The sequence below is a fragment of the Oncorhynchus keta genome, chromosome 30 (assembly GCF_023373465.1).
Source record: "Oncorhynchus keta strain PuntledgeMale-10-30-2019 chromosome 30, Oket_V2, whole genome shotgun sequence".
In the NCBI taxonomy this organism is placed as follows: domain Eukaryota; kingdom Metazoa; phylum Chordata; class Actinopteri; order Salmoniformes; family Salmonidae; genus Oncorhynchus; species Oncorhynchus keta.
In genome coordinates this window covers 50,865,161-50,887,070 of record NC_068450.1, presented here as the reverse complement: position 1 = coordinate 50,887,070, position 21,910 = coordinate 50,865,161, and the positions used below count along the sequence as shown (strand labels likewise).

General features: G+C 48.1%; 1 protein-coding gene across 1 annotated transcript in view; it reads right to left on the bottom strand.

Annotated features, from left to right (window-relative positions):
- Nucleotides 1–546: 546 nt before the first annotated feature.
- The window catches only part of LOC118363988 (ras-associated and pleckstrin homology domains-containing protein 1-like), a 79,969-nt gene continuing 58,605 nt past the window's right edge, over nucleotides 547–21,910 (bottom strand). The window contains 11 exon segments of the mRNA XM_052488509.1: nucleotides 547–3,677; nucleotides 3,680–5,675; nucleotides 10,173–10,309; nucleotides 10,941–11,067; nucleotides 11,357–11,455; nucleotides 12,822–12,932; nucleotides 15,815–15,958; nucleotides 16,069–16,134; nucleotides 16,419–16,540; nucleotides 17,029–17,188; nucleotides 19,976–20,053. Of these exon segments, the coding sequence (XP_052344469.1) occupies nucleotides 2,659–3,677; nucleotides 3,680–5,675; nucleotides 10,173–10,309; nucleotides 10,941–11,067; nucleotides 11,357–11,455; nucleotides 12,822–12,932; nucleotides 15,815–15,958; nucleotides 16,069–16,134; nucleotides 16,419–16,540; nucleotides 17,029–17,188; nucleotides 19,976–20,053 (4,059 nt within the window). The 3' untranslated portion in view covers nucleotides 547–2,658.

Here is a 21,910-nt window from a genome sequence, read left to right as displayed (position 1 = left end):
AGCCTTCCCAGAAGAGTCTAGATAGTTATAGCAGCAAAAGGTGGACCAACTCCATATCAATGCCCAGGATTTTGGAAAGATGTTTGACGTGCAGGTGTCCACATACTTTTGGTCATGTAGTGTGTCAGATCAGTGACTGCCTCAATCTTTAAGTTCCATTCTTTCACAACAGTAGACAAAGGTTAAAGGGACAATCTGAGATTGGTACATCCGATTCGACTTTTAAATCAATTATATATAGCCATTATTCTTGGATAATGCCTTGTGAGCTTAATTACACTTACCACAATCAAAATATAAGCTTGTTTTACTCCATTGCATTCACGATAAACGCTGCAGATGTCGGTTAAATTGTAAATGACCTTATGGTGCATCGTTGACAGGCACAAGCAGATTGAATCCCAGCCCTGGTTAATCGTTTTAGTGGTTATATTGCTCCAGTCCCATTTCCAAAAAAAAAGAAGCTGTTTGAGTCCCAGATTGCCCCTTTAAGTTAACCAATACATTAACCATAGAGTTGGTGATAAACAAGACACTGGGACATGGTCGAGGTATGATTTGAACATTTATATTGTGATCTTCGGTTTATATGCAAGTAGAGACATTTAGTCTGCAATCTCCCCCCGTTTTCTTCATTTGGCTCCCAAAATCAGAAACAACACTTCAATAATTTAATGCCTACTTCAGTTTAACATACTGCAACCCAACAACCTGAAAAGGATGATATTAAATCATGAAAATGCACAGGCTCTGGGGTAAAGTTTCCCCTAGGTACAGATCTAGGATCAGCTTCCCTGCCCCCAAACATTAGCGGCAAAAACAACCCAAGATCAGCATCTAGAGCCAACTTCACCAATACAGAGCAATGTAGATACGCAAGATTAATATGACAGCATGTTGTGTGTCTAGTAGTGGTCTATCAACATTCATGGTCCACTTGAGTTCAGTACGGGCATTCAGCTTTGTGGTTATGGTTGCTATACTGTACCTATTGCTAACAATGGTGGGAACCGTAGCTAATGCTTATATCAATCCAATCCAGGATGTTCACAATTCGGGAGAAGAGTGGAGAATTGGGACAAACCCTACATTGAACATAAGATGTCTGCCCATTGATATCCAGGCTTATTAGGATAATAAGCACTAGCACCCTTGAAATGAAGGCATTGCTGCGAGAACACCGCCCCCTCTCTCTGCACTGCACTTTGGCAGGAGAAGCAGGAAATTGCACTACACTGGAATGTTTAGGCCATAAAAACAGGATATAGAAAGCAACAGAGTAGAAAGCAACATTCAATTTTAATGCGCGCCAGATGGGAATTTGTGGGTTAATTTAGCCAGTCAGGTCTAGCCTAATGCTAATGACAACATAATTCAATGCTCAGTACCTTCAAGCACCAACGTGTTGCTTCAATTTTAGCCACCATGTTGAGAATAACTGAGTATATAGTAAACTGCACCTGGAGCACAGCTGACCCCACTCTGTACATTATATTTCTATCATTTTTAGGCCATGTCATGTGACAATTTAAAGGCAGCAGGGGGCAATGGGAGGGAAGCAAGGGCTGTTACTGTACAGAAACAGAAGCAGATGTTCATTAGGCACCAAACGTTTTAGAACATGTAGCAACGAAAACCAAAAGTGTGTGTTTATTGGACAATCCAGTGAGTTCCTCCCTGTTTCACAATCCGTTTTCTTCTGCTTGGTGCCTAATAAACATGACCCAGATGCAGGTCAAGTCAAACAAACACAGCACACACCCCACAGACTCACAGGGCCCTCGAAGACATACACACAATATGCCTCGTGCCATTTCAGTCTTCAGTTAAGCAAAACGATAGTTACGCATTAAATAAAACATTTATGAAAAAAATAATTCCAAGTCACAAATGTTTCCAGTTGCACAGTCATGGCTTCGTGCCTTTAGGAGGAGAGAATTTCCTTTTTTTAATTTGGAGATTCTTTCGAGAGGGCAATCGTCTGTGAAAAAAAGGCATCCTGATTCGCGTGTCACCGAATGACAGCACAAAGAGCAAGACACTTGTAAAACAGTCAGGGAATACCTAGGAAATGTTGGGAATTCGTAGCTCATTGATTAAAATAACCTCTCAGCCTATACTCTAAAGTTTTTCGATCTCATGATTTCCAATCAAATTGATTTATCCAACTAGCTTTTATAAACTTAACAAAAAAATAATGTATTAAATAATTTCATATAAAAACAGAGGCAAAATAACAATGCGTATTACAGAGGCCTTCCGTTATGGGCTGTCAACCCATTTCCCCTTCTACCTCTCGCTCACACACACACGGATGCATGTGAACACGCGCATGCACACATACACGGGTACGCACACAAACGGGTCCACATACACACACACTCACCAAAGAGCTTCATGTTTTACAGCATGTCCATGCAGTACCAATGCAGAATGAATCCTAACGTCGTTATTATGGTTTTCTGATTACGTGGCACAAACATATGGCAAAGAAGAAGAAGCGGATACATGGTTTGGTATTCACCATCATAATCATGGAACACGAGGAGTTCAGTTTGTCAATGTCCACTGACGGTCCTGTGTGATAGATAGAAGCTCCTCTCCAAGAGAGGTAATGTAGGCATCATCCAACAGTCTCCTTTTCTACCACTCCCCTGGTCAGTGTGTCAGTTTGGTGTTGCCCCCCCTCTTGGGTGGGGCCGGAGGGGGCCCCCGCCGTAGCGTTGCATAGCCTGAGACGTTCCCCCCCGACAGCAACTCAGGTGGCGGTGGGGGCAGCGCCAACTCCATGTCGTCCATGGTGCCCGCAGCGGGTTCCAGGTTGGGACCGGAGAGGCGGGACGAGGAGAGCGAACCCTGCCGGCTCACCGACTTGCGCTTCAGAGTCCGGTTCAGGTCGTCCATGAAGTTGCCCGGCTGGGGGACGCCGTTGTTGCCGTTCCCAGTGGGGGGCGAGGTGGGCAGCTTGGGAGGTGGGGACAGGGTCGGGGGAGATGGCTGGTTCCGCTGCAGCGTGGGGGGAGGGGCCTTCTTCAGGGAGCCCTTGCCCCAGGAGGAGTTGATGGTGGCGGGGGGAGGGGGACCCGGGGGGGCGGGCGGTACTTTTGGCTGGGGGTTGACCACTGCCACCTTAGGTGCCCCGACGTGGCTGTCACTGGGCAGCGGAGGAGGGGGGAAGAGATCAAAAGCCGGCGGGGGAGGGGGGAAGTCAGCGGTGGACTGGCGCTGCTGACCTACTTTGGCCTGCAGGGCCAGGTTGGCCAGGTTCAGCTTGCCTGGCTTTGGGGGCGCCGCGGGGCCGGCCAGGGAGGGGTCCTTAGAGGGAAAACTACCCAAGGGTACGGCAGGGGAGGACGGGAAGGTGGAGGGGGAAGAGGACTGGGAGGCAAACTTGCTGAGAAGGTTCCTGCGGGACTCCTGGTATTCAGCAGAGGAGTTAGACTTGACGCTGGAGGCTTTCTGGGGGGTGGCAGGCAGGGGTTTCTTGCCCCCCCAGACAGAGGAGCCCGAGGAGGAGGTGGAGGAGCCCAATGGAGATCTCTTCAGGGGCGAGCCTAGGTTGCCGGGGGGGAGAGGGGGAGGCGGAGGGGTGGGGCCAGTGATGGGAGGGGGAGGGGGAGCAGGAGGGGCAGGGCCGGTGACCAGAGCAGGTAGAGGCGGGGGAGGAGGGGGAAAGGCAGGCTGCTCTCAAAAGGGGGTGGAGGGAACTCTGGGGCCTGTTGCTGGGCCTGTCCACCACCTGGCTGCCATCTTGGTTTGGCCTTCACCGCAGGAGGAGACAGGGGGGCTTTGGGGCTCTCAGTGTGATTGGTAGACAGTGTGGACCCTGGGAACTGGCCTGCCATCTGTTTGACCAGGGAGGTGGTGGTGGGCGGAGCTGTGAAGGACAGGGGTGGCGGCTTGGAGAGGCTGTGCTGCTTGGGAAATGTGGGAGGGGGCTGGTTGGGGGTGTGGCCTATCTGTAGGCTGTGCTGCTTCTTCATTGACACCGGCGGAGGCGGTGGTGGGGGAGGAGTTGGGGCAGCAGGTGGGGTGGGAGGGAGAGGGGAAACTGGGTAGGGAGGCTTCCGGGCACCATGGTGGAGCAGAAAGCCCGGGGAGAAGGTTTTGGGTAGGGCAGGGGGGGGAGCAGCTGCGGGCGAGTACTGCTGCTGAGGAGGTGGGGGAGGAAAAAGGGGTGTCTGCACCGAGAGCTGCTGGGGAGGCGGTGGGGTAGGAGGGGGAGGTGGTGGGGGAGGAGGAGGAGGGGGTGTCGGCACCGAGAACTGCTGGGGAGGCAGTGGGGTAGGAGGGGGAGGAGGAGGAGGGGGTGTTGGCACCGAGACCTGCTGGGGAGGCGGTGGGGTAGGAGGGGGAGGTGGAGGAGGAGGAGGAGGGGGTGTCGGCACCGAGAGCTGCTGGGGAGGCGGTAGGGTAGGAGGGGGAGGTGGTGGGGGAGGAGGCGGAGGCGTTGCCGGGGGTGACTCGACCAGTCTGGCAGTGGGGGGAGAGGGGCCCTGGGGGGGACCACTGGGGAACTTCTGGGGCAGTGCCTGCTGGAGGGCGTTGGCGCCGTAGCGCGATGTGCACAGACCTGGCATGGTGTCTGGGTGAAGAGGAGGGGGAGGGGGGATGTCGTTGCTCTGCGGTGGCGGTGGGATGAACTGGGGCACGACAGCCGGGGTGGGGGGCCCGAGCCGGAGTGCGGCCATGGCCGACCCCAGGGCAGGCATGGATGGTGGGGGAGGGGGAGGCGGGGGAGGCGGGACATTGATGTTGTTGACCAGTGGTTTGATAGCCGTCTGATGGGGAGGAGGCGGGGCTTGAGCTAGCACCCTTGGTGGGCTCTGGTGGTTGTTTTGCGCCCTATGGAGATTGGCGGCCTGGTGGGCGGCGTTCTGGTTCTGCAGCCGGGTGATGGTGCTGTACTTGGCGAACACGGTGGGGCCCGAGTGGTGGGGGGTGCTGCTGGCAGGCAGGGGCGGCGGGGGAGGCGGCGGCGGGGGAGGGGGCGGCGGGGGAGGAGGGGGTACAGCTTGGTTGTAGCTGCTGCAGGGCTGTGGGGACAGCTGTTGGGGTGGTGGAGGAGAGGGCTGTGGCGGTAGGTAGGGCAAGACCTGGGTGTAACTGCTACGGATGTGGGGGGGCAGCTGTTGAGCTGGTGGAGATAGTTGGGGGGGCAGGGAGGGTGGTGTAGGAGTAGGCTGGGGGGGTGGGGTAGGGGAGGGCAAGACCTGGGTGTAACTACTGCGGATCTGGGGGGGCAGCTGTTGGGGTGGTGAAGGGAAGGGCTGGGGAGGCAGGACATGGGTGTAACTGCTGTGGATCTGGGGGGGAAGCTGTTGGGGTGGTGGAGGGGAGGGCTGGCGGGGCAGGGAAGGCAGGACCTGGGTGTAACTGCTGCGTATCTGGGGGGGCAGCTGTTGGGGTGGCAGCTGTTGGGGTGGCGGAGGGGAGGGCTGAGGGGACATGGACTGGGTGTAACCGCTACGGATCTGGGGGGGCAGTTGCTGTTGAAGCAGGGGGGAGGTGCCCTCCTGTGGCTGGGGGGGTGCAGCATAGGTGTAGCTGCTGCGAGACTGGGGAGGCGGCTGCTGTTGTGGCGGCGTACCCGACGCAGGGGGCTCCAGTTGTGGGGCCTGGCGGTGCGCATGGACAGGGTGGGGGAGGGTGGCACCTCTGGTGGACTCCCTCATCTGTGTCGGGACAGAAGTACACACAATGAGTACAGGATCACCATGGACCATCTGTTGATACGCAACGGCTTGCTAAGGTTACAGGTAAGGGTTAGGATAAGGTTTAAGGTTAGGGCTAGGGTTAACTTTAGGATAAGGGTTAGTAGAAATTAGTGAAATTAGCCCCGGCGTTATGAGTGGGCATTAGATGGCCTGGACCGCCCTACCGTACCTCCTTGCCCGTCCAAATTGATAATTTATTTGACCGAGATGAGCGCAGACAGAAAGATGCATCAATCTCAGATAAATCAGAGCGAGCGAAACAGCGCTCCCTCTGTCTGAGTATGTGTAACCCATGTATGTAATGCTGTCTGGACAAAAAAATTGTATAGCAGGTCATACTCTTTTTGACCAAACAGCATCACATACATGGGCTAAATAAATCAAATCGCATTGGTCACATACACATATTTAGCAGATGTTATTGGGGGTGTAGTGAAATGCTTGTGTTCCTTGCTCCAACAGGGTAGTAATATCTAACAATACACAACATTACACACAAATGTAAAATAATGGAATTAAGAAATATATAAATACTAGGACAAGCAATGTCGGAGTCCAGAGTATAAATATACATGATGGGATGTATAGACATTATTGTGGATCGATTATTTAGTTCATCTGTAGAATACGTAGGATAGAATAGTATATATACAGCAATAGTTGAATAAGATGGCATTGACTAGAATACCGTGTCTAAACATTATTAAAGTGATTAGTGTTCCATTATTAAAAGTGACTAGTGATTCCATGTCTATGTACATAGGGCAGCAGCCTCTACGGTGCAGGGATGAGGAATCGGGTGGTAGTCGGCTAGTGATGGCTATAAAACAGTCTGATGGCCTTGAGATAGAAGCTGTTTTTCAGTCCCAGCTTTGATGCACCTGTACTGGCCTCGCCTTCTGGATGATTGCGGGGCGAACAGGCCCATGGCTCGGGTGGGTTGATATGCTTGATGATCCTTTTGGCTTTCCTGTGACATCAGGTGCTGTAGGTGTCAGGCCCGACAGGATGCTCTCAATGGTGCATCTGTAAAAGTGTGTGATTGTCTTAGGGGCCAAGCCAAATTTCTTCAGCCTCCTGAGGTTGAAGAGGCGCTGTTGCGTCATCTTACCCACAATGTCTGTGTGGGTGGACTATTTCCGATTGTCTGTGATGTGTACGCCGAGGAACTCGAAGCTTTTCACCTTCTCCACTGTGGCCCTGTCGATGTGGATGGGAGCGTGCTCCATCTACTGTCTCCTGAAGTCCACGACCAGCTCCTTCGTTTTGTTGACGTTGTAAGACAGAGGGGGCGCTGTTTTGCTCGCTCGGATGCTTTCTCTGGTGAGATAGTCGTTTCAGCCACTTGCAAATTGTTGGCACTGTTTGGATGCTGGAATTATTATTATTATTATTTTATTTTAGACGAACGTGCAAAAGGTAACCTACACTTTGAAGTGATTTGTATGACAAATCAGTTGAAAACATCACGACTGTTTGTGTCCATGCCACAAGGTAATTTTATTAATTACTCTAACATTTTAAGTCATGCTGCCCTTGACTTTACCTAAATAAGTCTATAAAACACAATGCCATTGTTAGAATCTTAATATCACAAACAGAACTGGTGTTATAACCAGTGTTAGGAGGGCATGTCATTTTCTTTATGGTTTTCCCCCATTGCCCTCCGCTCCTCCCGACAGTAGGGCCTGCTCCCCTCCTCCCGACAGTAGGGCCTGCTCCCCTCCTCCCGACAGTAGGGCCTGCTCCCCTCCTCCCGACAGTAGGGCCTGCTCCCCTCCTCCCGACAGTAGGGCCTGCTCCCCTCCTCCCGACAGTAGGGCCTGCTCCCCTCCTCCCGACAGTAGGGCCTGCTCCCCTCCTCCCGACAGTAGGGCCTGCTCCCCTCCTCCCGATAATTAAGGTGCTGTACCCAGTTGATAATTACACCAATAATTTCCTCGAAACTGAACATATACCACAGATGAAAATGGTAAGTACCCGATATCAGTCCACCGAATCCAAGCAGTCTTATCAGTCTAAACTGGCCTACTTGGAGTACACAGTGAGAGTGTGCATACTTTACTATAGCAAGTAGACCAATGGATGTAAGTAAGCCACTTTTCTGCTCAGTCCTCTACTACTCAATGGGAATGGCACATGCCAGAGCCTTATACTTGGATATAAAAGACTTATATTTGCATATAAAAGCCTTATATTTGTATATAAGTACAAGGCTTTGGCCCATGCCATTGAAAAGCAAAGCAAAGCACAGCTTGTCTGAGTCGTGTCCAGCAGCTCCACATTTTAACTCCAACAATGGGGCCTAAAAAGACCCTGAGAGTCCTTAAAAGGAAAATAATTGAATAGCCATGCGTTGGAGAACAAACCTGGGTTCTAAATTGGTAATTTTTGTACTGCTTATTAAGACAAAGCTGTTCCCTTAGAGGAAAGAAACTCTGAACAGTTTCTCCATTATTATGCAACTCGCTGTTGGCTGGGCTCCCTGCCTGTGCCATTAAACCCCTACAACTCATCCAGAACGCCGCAGCCCGTCTGGTGTTCAACCTTCCCAAGTTCTCTCACGTCACCCTGCTCCTCCGCTCTCTCCACTGGCTTCCAGTTGAAGCTCGCATCCGCTACAAGACCATGGTGCTTGCCTACGGAGCTGTGAGAGGAACGGCACCTCAGTACCTCCAGGCTCTGATCAGGCCCTACACCCAAACAAGGGCACTGCGTTCATCCACCTCTGGCCTGCTCGCCTCCCTACCACTGAGGAAGTACAGTTCCCGCTCAGCCCAGTCAAAACTGTTCGCTGCTCTGGCCCCCCAATGGTGGAACAAACTCCCCCACGACGCCAGGACAGCGGAGTCAATCACCACCTTCCGGAGACACCTGAAACCCCACCTCTTTAAGGAATACCTAGGATAGGATAAAGTAATCCTTCTCCCCCCCCCCCCTTAAAAGATTTAGATGCACTATTGTAAAGTGGCTGTTCCACTGGATGTCATAAGGTGAATGCACCAATTTGTAAGTCGCTCTGGATAAGAGCGTCTGCTAAATGACTTAAATGTAAATGTAAATGGATGCACATGCAGCGTGACAAAATCTGAAGGAAAATGACTCAGATGGTGGGGAAGAAATGAATCACGATGACATCTCTGATGATTATTCTTCCGATTCTGAGCCTGAATCTACACCTCCGAGGCCTAAGCGCAAAAAAAGCCAGAACTGGGCGCACTGAGCAGGTGCCCGCGCCACCACCAAATGAAAACGGTGAGACAAGAGAAAGGAAGGCACGGCGCCGTTTGGATAGAACAAGCCAGAGACAACTGGCCAATTATCACCCCAAAATGTCATCACAGAGAGCAGGCCCTACATCTCAAACAAAAAAAGAACATCAGCAATGCACTCACCAGCTTGTGTTGTTTATGAGACATGCTCCAACTTATGCCATTGAGTGAAGACTCACACCATGTAAGCACAAGCGGACAATAATAGATTATTTTGGACTGCGGTCAAATATTCATTAGAATGCCATTTAAGCTTTTGCGATGCTTTTCACTATTTATCAACATTTACATTTACATTTAAGTCATTTAGCAGACGCTCTTATCCAGAGCGACTTACAAATTGGTGCATTCACCTTATGACATCCAGTAGAATAGTCACTTTACAATAGTGCATCTAAATCTTAAGATTTAGATGCACTAAGATGGAGCTTATAATAATGTTAAGGCAACTAATGTTTTCATCATTTGACCGTGCATCTTGCTGACTGTGCGTCTTGGTGGTTGGGGTATTATCTTTTTTTTGCCGTTGTAAAAGCTGTTACTGCGTTCCAACATATGCTTTCCGTTTCATAGGTGTAACAAAGGCACTCCACAACTAAAATTTGTTTTTACATAAACTAATGAACAGTAACACTAATGAAAACGCCTGTGTGATTTGAAATACTTTTTTTTTTGTATTCTAATGTTACCTTCAGAAAAACAACCAAATGACTCTTTTGCGATAGCATATATGAAATGTATTCACTCAAAACTGTTAGAATGTTGCAGTCCGAATGACTGCACGTCAGCTTGAATGACGGTTCTAGTTTTTCCACGGAAGGAGGTCCTGCAAAAAAACTTGCCCCCCTATGGAAATCAAAGGTGTCCAACTGATTTGTTCTTGCGCCGGCCCTGGTTGAAATGTTACTGATTGTAGAGCATCTACAGATGGACTGACTATCAAAATAAAGTGTTACCATAAAGTAGAACCATACTAGAACCAGCAGTGAGTGAAAGAAAAATTCAAGCAAAGAGAGAGGAAATACTTGCGACGGAGACAAAAATCAACCATTTCAGTAAAAAAAATCTGATGGAGACAAAGAGGAGAAAGGAGGGATGCAATGGAGAGACATATAGAGAGAAGAGAGGAAATACAAAGGAGGGATATGCTGGAGTGAAGAGGTCAAAGGGGAGAAGGACTAACCCTGGTGTTCTCCTCCATCTGCGTTCCTCTCTTCCAGGCCTCAGAGAAGATGGAGCTGACCACGCTCTGGGAGCGCCCGTGGCTGGAGGCCGTGTCCACTCCACTGTCTGACTGGCCCGAGTGGTTCGACTGGGACTCTGGGGGACACACACACAGCCATGTAAGAGAGCCGCTAGATGCTGATCTTGGGTCATTGTTGAATTTCCCCACTAATGGTTAAGGTTAGGATTGGGCAAGGGGAAGCTGATCCTAGATCTGTACCTAGGGGGACACTTCACCCCGGAACATATAAACACTAGATTGCTGACCTATGCATTAGCTAACAAGAGGCTCTGAAGCCACCGAACTGTCATATTAGTACTCGCTATTTTGCAGATTTGAGTAATGGGAGTAAGTGTGTAAAAAAAAGGTGAATCCATGTGTCTATAGATAGACTAGAGTTTTATCGTGTACCCTCAAAGCCACAACAACTGATTCAAGATCAGAACTAGAATCAATTTACCTACTGCTTGACAGTGGTCAATTCCATCTGAACTCCAATTCAGAAATTGAATCAAAAAGTAGTCTTTGAAAATAATAGGATATCAATTGATTAATAGCATATCAATCTCTTCTGAATCGACTGAATTCGAAATGACAACCAAGCTGATGCCGGATCTGTGCTTGTCTATCACAGTCCCCCAGCCACTACCATTCGGCCTCAGTGGACCACCGTGGATTTGAGCAGCTGATCCCAGACCAGTTGGAAGCCCTGGAAGGCTGACTCACCGGGCAGACTGGCTGACCCGGAGCTGGAGCCAGAGCGGATGCTGGAGGTGGAGAGGGAGGACCAGTCGTAGGCCGCCTCTGTGCGTTTCATGGCCTCCTGGTAGTTCACATACAGCTGTTTCCCGTACTACATCACCGCCATCGTGGGGGAAAGAGAGAGGTCACAGTTGCTAATTGTTTACATCGAATGGTGTATTTTTTTTCTTCTTCCGTGTATTTTGGTTGCATGCTTCATGTAAATATAGGATTTAATATTGAACAAATCTTGTAAAACACCATCTTTAGTTTTTGGGGATTTAAAAAAAATTTTTTTTAAAAAAGCTTTAAGTTTAGGGGACCCCTTTTGGCTTAAGAGCAAAAGTTCTATATAGCCTCTAATAGTCATGTTTGAGAGTGACGAGGAGGTTAAGGTTTACCTTGGCGATGCGAATGCCGTTGAACCATTGGTGGAGGGTCCTGACATCATCACAGCACAGATACTTGATGTACTGGGACTTCTTCTGGATCTGGGGGTGCTGAACACACAGAGACATGCGTGTTACCATGACAACACAACACATGTAGTTTCACTTCGTTCATTGGAGGAATGGCCAATCAGGTCCTTCTGCTGTCCAGAAGTTTGATCCTATGGGCTAAATTGTCCTGATCAGTGGTTTCAAGTTTGCATTTTTTACAAGCGGATCATAGCGAAAAAGGAAATACTTCTGCATTTCCCGCTGTGTAAACACATTGCAAATAGGTTCAGGATAACTCCTCCGGAAAAAGTTGGGTAGCTGATATTCAGAGTTTAAATAGCCAAATTGATTACTCACAGGAATCAGGACTAATAGAAGGCAATGCAACGGACAGTTTTTTTTATTTTTTACAAACGGTGGGCCTACCCATATGAATGGGCATTCCTAAAATTCCATTGTGGGCCACATGGTAGGCTACACCCCAGTAAGCGTGGACCGACACTGACGTATTTTTGGGTGTTCTACAAAACGGTAGGCCCACCACATAGATGTGCATTCCTAAAATTCAATTTCAGGTGACACTGTGGTCTATACCTCAATAAGCAGGGACCAACACTGACACCTTTTGGATGTGTTTCTTTGGTCCTGTCCAGATGCCTTTTTTGTGCAGTCTAGAACGGTCTGGAATTCCACGTACGTTGGTTTTTGGTCCGGAACAAATCGAACCAATCATAGATGTTTATGTTCAGATTTTGTTCGGTCTAGACCAGCCTTTGATTTGGCCCAAACATAGACGGCTATACATTCTGTTCAACGTTCATTCAGCACCTAAATTGAACCCAACTTCAACGTCGGGAACACGCATATTTTAGACGTCTTCTCAAAGTAATTTTCCTTTCTAGTTCTATTCGAGTTTTACTGAGTGCGGCAAATATTCTCTCTAGGTGTCTGAGCGGCCATGATCGTTCCGGTAAAGATATTGATTCCAAAACCATCCTTGAAAATTGCCTTTGTGCCTGTTAGTTTGACTACAGCTAAAGACAGATCAACATTAATAATATAGGAGAGTGGCGCCTTAATACTTATTGTTGGTGTTTTTCAGGGGTTGTGTGATTTTAAAAAGAAGTGGCGTGGAGACAGGCTGAAAGTGACTGATGAGTAACAGTATGCCGATCATAACGGGCACAGTAATGGTCCTATTAAGTGGACAGGGCATTGGTGTTAAGACCTCATAGGATGGCATTACCCAGACCACATCCACCCACACAGCAGATCCATCTTAATGGGCTTGTCCAGGCTCACCGCAACACCACTACTCTAAAAATGTGCCACCCCTTGTCTAAAAATGAGTCCCTAATCAATTCTCCACAAGAAGAAGAAGTGGAGTGTTCCATTAGGTGAAAGGGAGGAGGGGGGTTTGGCTTACCTTAAGGGCCAGGCAGTAGTCTGTGGGGGCCTTGTACTTGCTGCGGTAGTCCTGGCCGTAGTACACATTAACGTGGTCCAGCTGTAGAAAGCATACCAGGTCCCTGGAGGCCTATATAGAGGGAGAGACAGGATTCATATCTTTAGATATGATTGGTTATATCATTAATTGCAAGGGTACTGAAATACTATTTGATAAGGTCCGGTCACACAATTTCCTAGGTGGCAAAAGTTCGGATGGATATGGTTGTTTATCGGCATAGCAACAAACCCCCACTCGGGCCACCTTCCAACATTGGGGAACATCATCATCAAATTACAACAATATCTATGGGCTACAAAAACTAAATACAATTGTTAACCGACATGGGCTAGTTGATCTGGAAATTTCTGACAAGTTATAAATAGCTCTAAGGTATATAATGGCTAACATGACAAGAGGAAGTGATGATACACTACCCAATTTCCAAATTGCACCTTGTGCATTCCACTATTACAAGCGAGTTTAAAGCCGGACTGAATTCCTTTTTTTATATTGGGAACAACTGCTCTAAGGTCTGTCAGTGAATGACGAGAGGAAACCTGCCCATGAAATACCACATTTCTAAATACTTCTTGTGCCGTCTACTATTGCAACTCTCAACAACAGTTAAAGTTAAAAGGCTGACCGATTTTCGCAAAAACTTTAAATAAATTAATTGTCTGAGGCTTTAGACTAGAGAAGTCTATATGGAGGGAGAAAGAGGAGAGTGAGTGGAGATATACTCGGCAAAAAAAAAAACATCCCTTTCTCAGGACCCTTTCTTTCAAAGATAATTCGTAAAAATCCAAATAACTTCACAGTTCATCATTGTAAAGGGTTTAAACACTGTTTCCCATGCTTGTTCAATGAACCATAAACAATTAATGAACATGCACCTGTGGAACGGTTGTTAAGACACTAATAGCTTACAGACTGTAGGCAATTAAGGTCACAGTTATGAAAACTTAGGGCACTAAAGAGGCCTTTCTATTGACTCTGAAAAACACCAAAATAATGATGCCCAGGGTCCCTGTTCATCTGCGTGAACATGCCTTAGGCATTGCTGCAAGGAGGCACGAGGACTGCAGATGTGGCCAGGGCAAGAAATTGCAATGTCCATAATATGAGACGCCGAAGACAGCGCTACAGGGAGACAGGACAGACAGCTGACCGTCCTCGCAGTGGCAGACCACGTGTAACAACACCTGCACAGGATCAGTACATCTGAACATCACACCTGCGGGACAGGTACATGATGGCAACAACCACTGCCCGAAGTACACCAGGAACGCACAATCCCTCCATCAGTGCTCAGACTGTCCGCAATAGGCTGAGAGACGCTGGACTGAGGGCTTGTAGGCCTGTGGTAAGGAAGATCCTCACCAGACATCACCGGCAACCGCGTCGCCTATGGGAACAAACCTACCGCCGCTGGACCAGACAGGACTAGCAAAAAGTGCTCTTCTCTGACGAGTCGTGGTTTTGTCTCACAGGGGGTGATGGTCTGATTCGTGTTTATCGTCGAAGGAATGAGCATTACACCGAGGCCTGTACTCTGGAGCGGGATCGATTTGGAGGCGGAGGGTCTGTCATGGTCTGGGGCGGTGTGTCACAGTATCATCAGACTGGGCTTGTTGTCATTGCAGGCAGTCACAACGCTGTGCGTTACAGGTAAGACATCCTCCTCCCTCATGTGGTACCCTTCCCTCATCCGGACATGACCCTCCAGTATGACGATGCCACCAGCCATACTGCTCGTTCTGTGCGTGATTTCCTGCAAGACAGGAATGTCAGTGTTTTGCCATGGCCAGCGAAGAGCCCAGATCTCAACCTCATTGAGCACATCTGGGACCTGTTGGATAGGAGGGCTAGGGCCATTCTCCCCAGAAATGTCCGGAAACTTGCAGGTGCCTTGGTGGAAGAGTGGGGTAACATCTCACAGCAAGAATTGGAAAATCAGGTGCAGTCCATGAGGAGGAGATGCACTGCAGTACTTAATGCAGCTGGTGGCCACACCAGATACTGACAGTTACTTTGTACCCACCCCCCTTTGTTCAGGGACACATTATTCCATTTCTGTTAGTCACATGTCTGTGGAACTTCAGTTTATGTCTCAGTTGTTGAATCTTGTTATGTTCATACAAATATTTACACATGTTAAGTTTGCTGAAAATAAACTCAGTTGACAGTGAGGACGTTTCATTTTTTGCTGAGTTTATATTGACATATAATTGATTATATGTTATTGGTTACAGGCGGGCCAAGGCCCATGTCTAGAGGCCAAACTGGTTTGTTAAGGTATTAATGTAAGTAGAGGTTGAAATACGCACTGTTTTGCCAACACACAGTGACAGGCTTTTAGTGTTGTGCGTGTGTGTGTTGCAACAACTCAACGTATCAGATTTCTGGTTCATTCACTGCAGAATTAACACCCCACAAGGTGGCATTGTATATACATAAAAAAGGAGACAACTGATGGGATAATCAGAGAGGACAAGAAAGAGAATACAGAAACGGTGTGGAAGTGGGACAAAAAATATGATTTTAACCTCTACTACCCCCAACGCAATGGGAAAACATTTTGAAAAATACAAGTCCAAGGTTAACTTCTGTTTCATGCCTTCTGAACACAACCCTGGGTTAAAAGTTAAAGCATATACACACACACACAACATGGGGCTGCAGTTGAGAAATATTGGTCTCTGGGGGTAACCAATGACCCATGATGCAATAGGAGAGGAGGCACGTGCTCGGTCGATCCCGGTGGAGTCATATCCAGAAACAGGAAATACCAGAGAGATGGTGTGGATCTGTTTCTCATTAACTGACAACATGTGAACCGAATACATTAATCAGGGACACACACACACCGGGTTAAACACACGCGCACACAATTGTATTTTATAAAGCCCTTTTTAAATCAGTAGTTGTCACAAAGTAGCTATGATCGACGTAGTCAGTGGGTGGCTAACCTTAGCTTTGCCTTTGGGCACGTAGTAGATCCCTGATGCGCGCAGCAGGAAGTATCGTTTCTTCCACGACTTCTTCCCGTCATCCTTCAGCCAGAGGATTCCCTCTATTTCTGGTACTGAAACCGAGCTGCCACAGAAACACTCCTGCACAAACACATCATTTATTAGTGTAATCAAAGGGGGAGGGGGGGGGGGCGAGCGGAATGTGGGTGGTAGATTGGGAGAGACTGTGTGAGGGAGCATGTATGTCTTACCTCCAGTAGGGCCTCTTTATTCCTATCGGCCATTTCAGAGGTCTCCTTCCTCCCCAACAAGTAGTTCTGTAAATAAGTGGGGAAAATAGAGAGAAAGAGGCAAGGAAAGCAAAGGAGAATTAGACACGAGTTGAAAACAGCAGATCACACACACTCCTCCAGGCAAGCTGGCTCACCTAGCCTTCTCATGTCCAATGCATTATTCAGTCGTTTATTGCCAGAGCTGTGACCTACTTCTTAAAAACACACACTCAAGGGCACTAAGCAGGCATAAGAAATGTGTGTACTCCACACTAAAGCTGTGCGAGTAGTGTACACACAACACATTGGGAGGGTTTCTTAGTTCCTACCTGGGGGTTCTTGAAGAGGGCATATTTCTCGATGCGCTCGATGAACATCAGTTTGTTATGGCTGTCTCTGGTCCAATTCAGTAGGTTCTCCACCAAGTTCTCATGGTCCTCAAAGATCCGCTCTGAGGACAGAAAGAGCGAGGGAGTGTGTATGTGAAACACGATTCAATCCGGACTAAGCATACCCTGGTCACTATAGAAGGAAAAGGGTGCTATGTGTGACGCAGCTTAAATAACCACGCTGCCTGCGCCTAAACGCGAGTGCTTCGTCTAGCATTAAAGGCTGGGCGCCCAATCCCTGCCTCACGCCGTCAGACAGATCAACAGTTACAGAGGCACTCTAGGGCAGTCTTCAAAACACAAACGGATACAATACTAGCTACTACCTAGACTACCTAACACTACAAGCTGACACTGTCCGAGTCCACGTTTGTCTCAGTGGCACAGTACTTCCCCAGTATGCCTCACTCTCCCCCAGTTTATCCACCAGTACCATCCTCAATATCGCACCCGCCCCCGGGGTCCTCCAGTATCTTCTCAAGTATCTCCCCAATATCTGACCTCTCCCCCCCAGTATATTCCCAGTATCTGTCTGATAGTATATCCATACCCATTTGCAGCTCGTTGATGGTCTCCACCAGTGCCCAGTCGGGGCTGTAGCCACAGTGGGACTTGTCCAGCAGGCTGTCCAGCACCTGTCTGACAGTCTGTCTCTCATCCACCATCACGGTCTTGGAGCTCTCGTCCGACATGTGCACCCGGATCACCAGCTGAGGAGGACGACGAAGAGGGATGAGGAGAAAGAGGCGGCGGAAGAGGTGCAGAACGTTCAGGCTCTTTGTATGGAACAGTTCTCACACTAGCCTGAGTGCCAGGCTCTTTGTATGGAACAGTTCTCACACTAGCCTGAGTGCCAGGCTGTTTGTATGGAACAGTTCTCACACTAGCTTGAGTGCCAGGCTCTTTGTATGGAACAGTTCTCACACTAGCCTGAGTGCCAGGCTGTTTGTGCCACCGTGCCAAACCTCTGGTCATAACGAATGTTTTGGCTTGAGAATGACGGCAATGGAGTTAGCAAGAACTTAACCTCGTCCATCAGCTGGCTCCCTCTCAGTTGAACTGTCGAGTTTTCAGCGCCTCAGAACAGGATTTGACAGAAAGTCTATGGCAGGAGCAGACTAAACAACCGCTGGTTTTAAATTGGCTGATCTATTAGTCCAGCACCATCTAGCATAACCCTTAACTCCTAACTCATTTGGCAATTTTTCATCTAGTCCCATCTAATGCAAGTCCCATCTAATGCAAGTCCCATCTAATGCAAGTCCCATCTAATGCAAGTCCCATCTAATACAGCTGAAGCAGGCTCGCTCCCTCTCCCTCCTGCCTCAGTGTTACCAGGCTCTATGCACCAGATACTTGAGCTTGGGGACAAGGTCAGCAAGAGCATAAGCAGATCTTGGATCAGGCTGCTTCATAACATAATTGTTGATATGAAATCAATTTAAGAGGGATGTTTCCATGCCCCCAGGACAACTATTGAGGATGTGATTTGAACCAGTGATATACCACAGCGTGGAGTATGGGGTCACGACACGATGGTTAAAATGCAGGCTGCACCTGAAATGGCACCCTATTCCCTATATAGTGCACTACTTTTGACCAGAGCCTTTATACAGAGAATAGGGTGCCATTTTGGATACAGACATAGTGTATTTACCAAGTGGATCTAAAAAGGTCATGGCTCCAAAGACTGAAACAGTCTTCAAATGAACTTAGTCCTGTCTCCATGCTGCCATCTAGAAAACATATCTAAAGTATACAATGTTCAACCAAATCAGGCCCCTGTTCGGCTGCAGTCCTGGTCTCCAGCGCTGGTTTGGTCCATTGAATGCACCCCATAGGCTTAACCTTATCTGAGACCACTGCGGCTAAATCCCCCTTGTGACACAACTGGGCTCCCATAGCCCCAGCAGTGAGAGTCTAGGCGGCAGGTAGCCTAGCAGTTAGAAAGGTGGGTTAGTAACCAAAAAGGTTGCTGGTTCAAATATCAGAGCCAACAAGGTGATAAATCTGTCAATGTGCCTTTGAGCAAGGCACTTAACACTAATTTGTTCCAGGGGCGCCGTACTTCTATGGCTGACCCTGTAAAAGAACATTTCACTGCACCTAATCTGGTGTATGTGACAATAAAAATGTTTTTGTTGTTGTGTGTACGTGCTTATGGGCGTGTGACATGGTAGGGAGCAAAAAACAGCAAGCACCCATGGAAGTGCCCAGTAATCCCCTTCCACAGGGACTACAGCATCCAATCACTAAGTTAGTAGAGCCGATCAAATAGATCGCTAAACCAAACTGTAGCCAGGAAGCGACTGTGCCCTAGACATGGGCATCCATTGAGTTTGACCTACATCCACAGTCATGGGTTTAGTCCCAAATGGCACCCTGTTCCCTATATAGTGCACTACTTTTGGTCAAAAGTCATGCACTATATAGGGAATATGGTTCCATTAGGGACGCTTCCATAGATCCCCCCCCTTAAAAAAATCCTCCCATTCTAAATCATAGGAGTCCAAAATCTGCCCTCCTAAAATCAAATCTAAATTCCAAGCCTCTAGCAAAGTGGAGGTGTAATCGGTTTCAATATAACATTCAATCTTTGCTGCCTTTTATATTGCAATACGGTAATATAGAGAAAATTCAACAACACACACAGTTTCAAAGCAAGATTCACAAAATGTCACATTTTTCTGTGTTCTATACAATTAACATACTATATCTACCGTGGTGTAAAACACCAACATATTTGAAGAGGGCACAATCTTTTGCATTTTGTTGGGATCTAACAGCTGGCTCAATCAGTCAGTGTGGGCTGAAATGGTGGGTCTGCTCTCTCCATAATGTACTGGGAGAAAAAAAAACATCACTGTGTTCAATGGAGCTGTTTCATTCAGAGCAGTTGCACTTCATTCAAGCTCACTCACACTGGTGAACTGGTCCGATGGGCTGAAATGGTGCCTGGTGTGGCTCACAGAACCAATTCACTGACTGGAACACAATGCAAAGGACCCCAGTTGTTCACGAAAACAAGACTTGTTTTAATCAACCCAAAGAATAAGCAGTCTTATGGATGCCAGTGCAAAATGTCTGATTGTCTCTCATTCTCCGTCTCTTTCAGAGGCACACACTGCAGTGACCTATTTTCACAGCGCTTCACTGCAGCTCTCTGAATGAAGTTAGTTCACGCAGTGAATCTGAAGCAGATATGGGGGAGAGGATCTTAGGGAACTATGTATCCCAATGGGAATGTACAGCACATACTGTGGAAAAACAAGTGTAGAAAAACACAGTGTGTACTGTGGGTTAGGTCAGAACTTAGGGTTGCAAAATTCTGGTCGCTTTCAATAAATTCCCTGGTTTTCCAGAAGTCCTGGTTGGAGGTCTTCGGATTTCCTGCTTATTTCCTCCTGATTCCAGAAATCCTCCAACCGGTATTTTGGGAAAAACCAGAGAATTTATTGAAAGTTCCAGGAATTTTGCAACCCTAGTCAGAACCTTACCTTTTTGACTTGCGCCTCCTTGATTTTCTCCAGGGCCACTCGGATCTTCTCGGCCTTCACTTTGGCCCCCTGCTCCTCCTAGACACAGAGCAACAGTTAACACACACACAATGGTCAAACACATACACGCACAAAAACCAACAGGAGCCTTCAATACTGAGCCAACCTCCTCCTCTATCACCTTCTCCTACTCGTTACATACCTCTCCTCATCGCAGGGCAGACAGTTCAGTTGATGCTCTCTGAACTCCATTTGACAGAGTGAGACCAACACCTCACATATCACTTTCTACCTCTCAGTCAGCCAGAGATGTGCAATCGTATACATACTGTGCATTCCATCAATGGCACTGGAATTGTTTACCTGGCCCCTCCAGCAAGACGCCATCACCTCCATCTCTGGTAGCCACCACAACACAGAACGAGTGTGTCCTCACACACAGATCAGCCCAACACTTCCGACTTCAACCCAACGGTAGATTGCCCTGAATCACCAGTGCTCCATTGGTAAAAATTGAGGGGGGAAAAAAGCGCTCAAAGATGGCCGCTCTTTCATCCCTTTCTCCCCATTATCGTCCTCTCGCTCTTTCTCTCTACTAGAGCAGCAGCAGAGGTGTGGATTTCCCTTTGGTCTCGCTACACGGTGGATGGGAGACAATAGTGGAGGATTCCCCAAACGGCAAGAATCTGCAGATGATATGAAGTTGGGTCCTAAAAGTATGCGTTTTCTCCACAACAAAACAAAAAACCAAAGACACTTACATAGTATATAGAGAAAGCCTAGATACTACAAAAACAAATTGATTTTCCCGATGTTGTAATGTCACCATTCCAAAATCCCGATCTTCTCCTTCCAAGACCCTATCGAGTCAAGATGAATGGCAGAAAGCAATGTATTTAAGAAAAGGAAATAAGACTGTTGTTGAGAGCAAGAGCGAAGGAGAGATATTTGTTTAAGTCCTTCGGGAGTAACTGAGACCAATGCAAAGCGACTTCAACCTGCTTCCACTCACAGACAACAGACAGGAAAGCAAGACCGGAGTGGAGTGTGAGAGTACAGGCTCCTTGGCATACACACACATACTCTACGCACAGGATGAGCACCACTAACCCCTCTAACTCAGAGACTGGGAGGCGAGACGCCCCTCCCCCTTCCATCCTTCCACATTCTCTTGTTTCCCCCCTCTCTCTGTGGAACAGCTGCGGAGTCCTGGGAGCGTGCCCAATCGCCAAGCCATAATCCCCATACAAACAGGAGAACCCCTTCACCGGCTGGCGACAGAGAGGACCCCTCTGTCCCGTCACCCAATCACAATGTGTACCCGCTCTCCTCTCACCAACCAAGAGGACCCATTCGCCAGACTCTTCCCCCTTATCTAATCAGTGCAGGGGAAGCTGACCCCCCGCCCCCGGACAACAGTAAACAGGGAGTGGTATTAGAGGAGTAGGGCAGTGAATATTTGGAGGGGGGCACCCCATCCTTGACCCAGACTACCTTTCTGCATGAGCGGCAGGGGTAATGCAAGAAACGCACTGTTTGGCCAACACGCAGTGACAGGCTTTTAGTGTGGAGTGTGTTTGTATGTGTGCGTGTGTTTAAGGGCTTAAAGGACCAATGGAGGATTACAATATGGAGTCAATCCCAGTCACACTGTTAATTTAGCTTTTGGACTTCCATCCAGAGAGACCGCAAAACCTCAGCTCCAAGCCCCCCCCAGCACTTTGCTTCCTGCATGCTCCTCGGTAAACACTGGAAACTAGATATCCCTCCGTCTCTACTGTAGGCACTGTCCTACTGCATTTTCACAGGATTTCATGGAGGCTGAATTCAAAACAGGATTTTCTGCTGCGCCTATAAAGAGCCGGTCTCGCTCTTTCCCTTTGAAGTTTTACCCTCTTTCCCTTCCTATTGTTCCCCTCCCTCTCTCCCTCATCA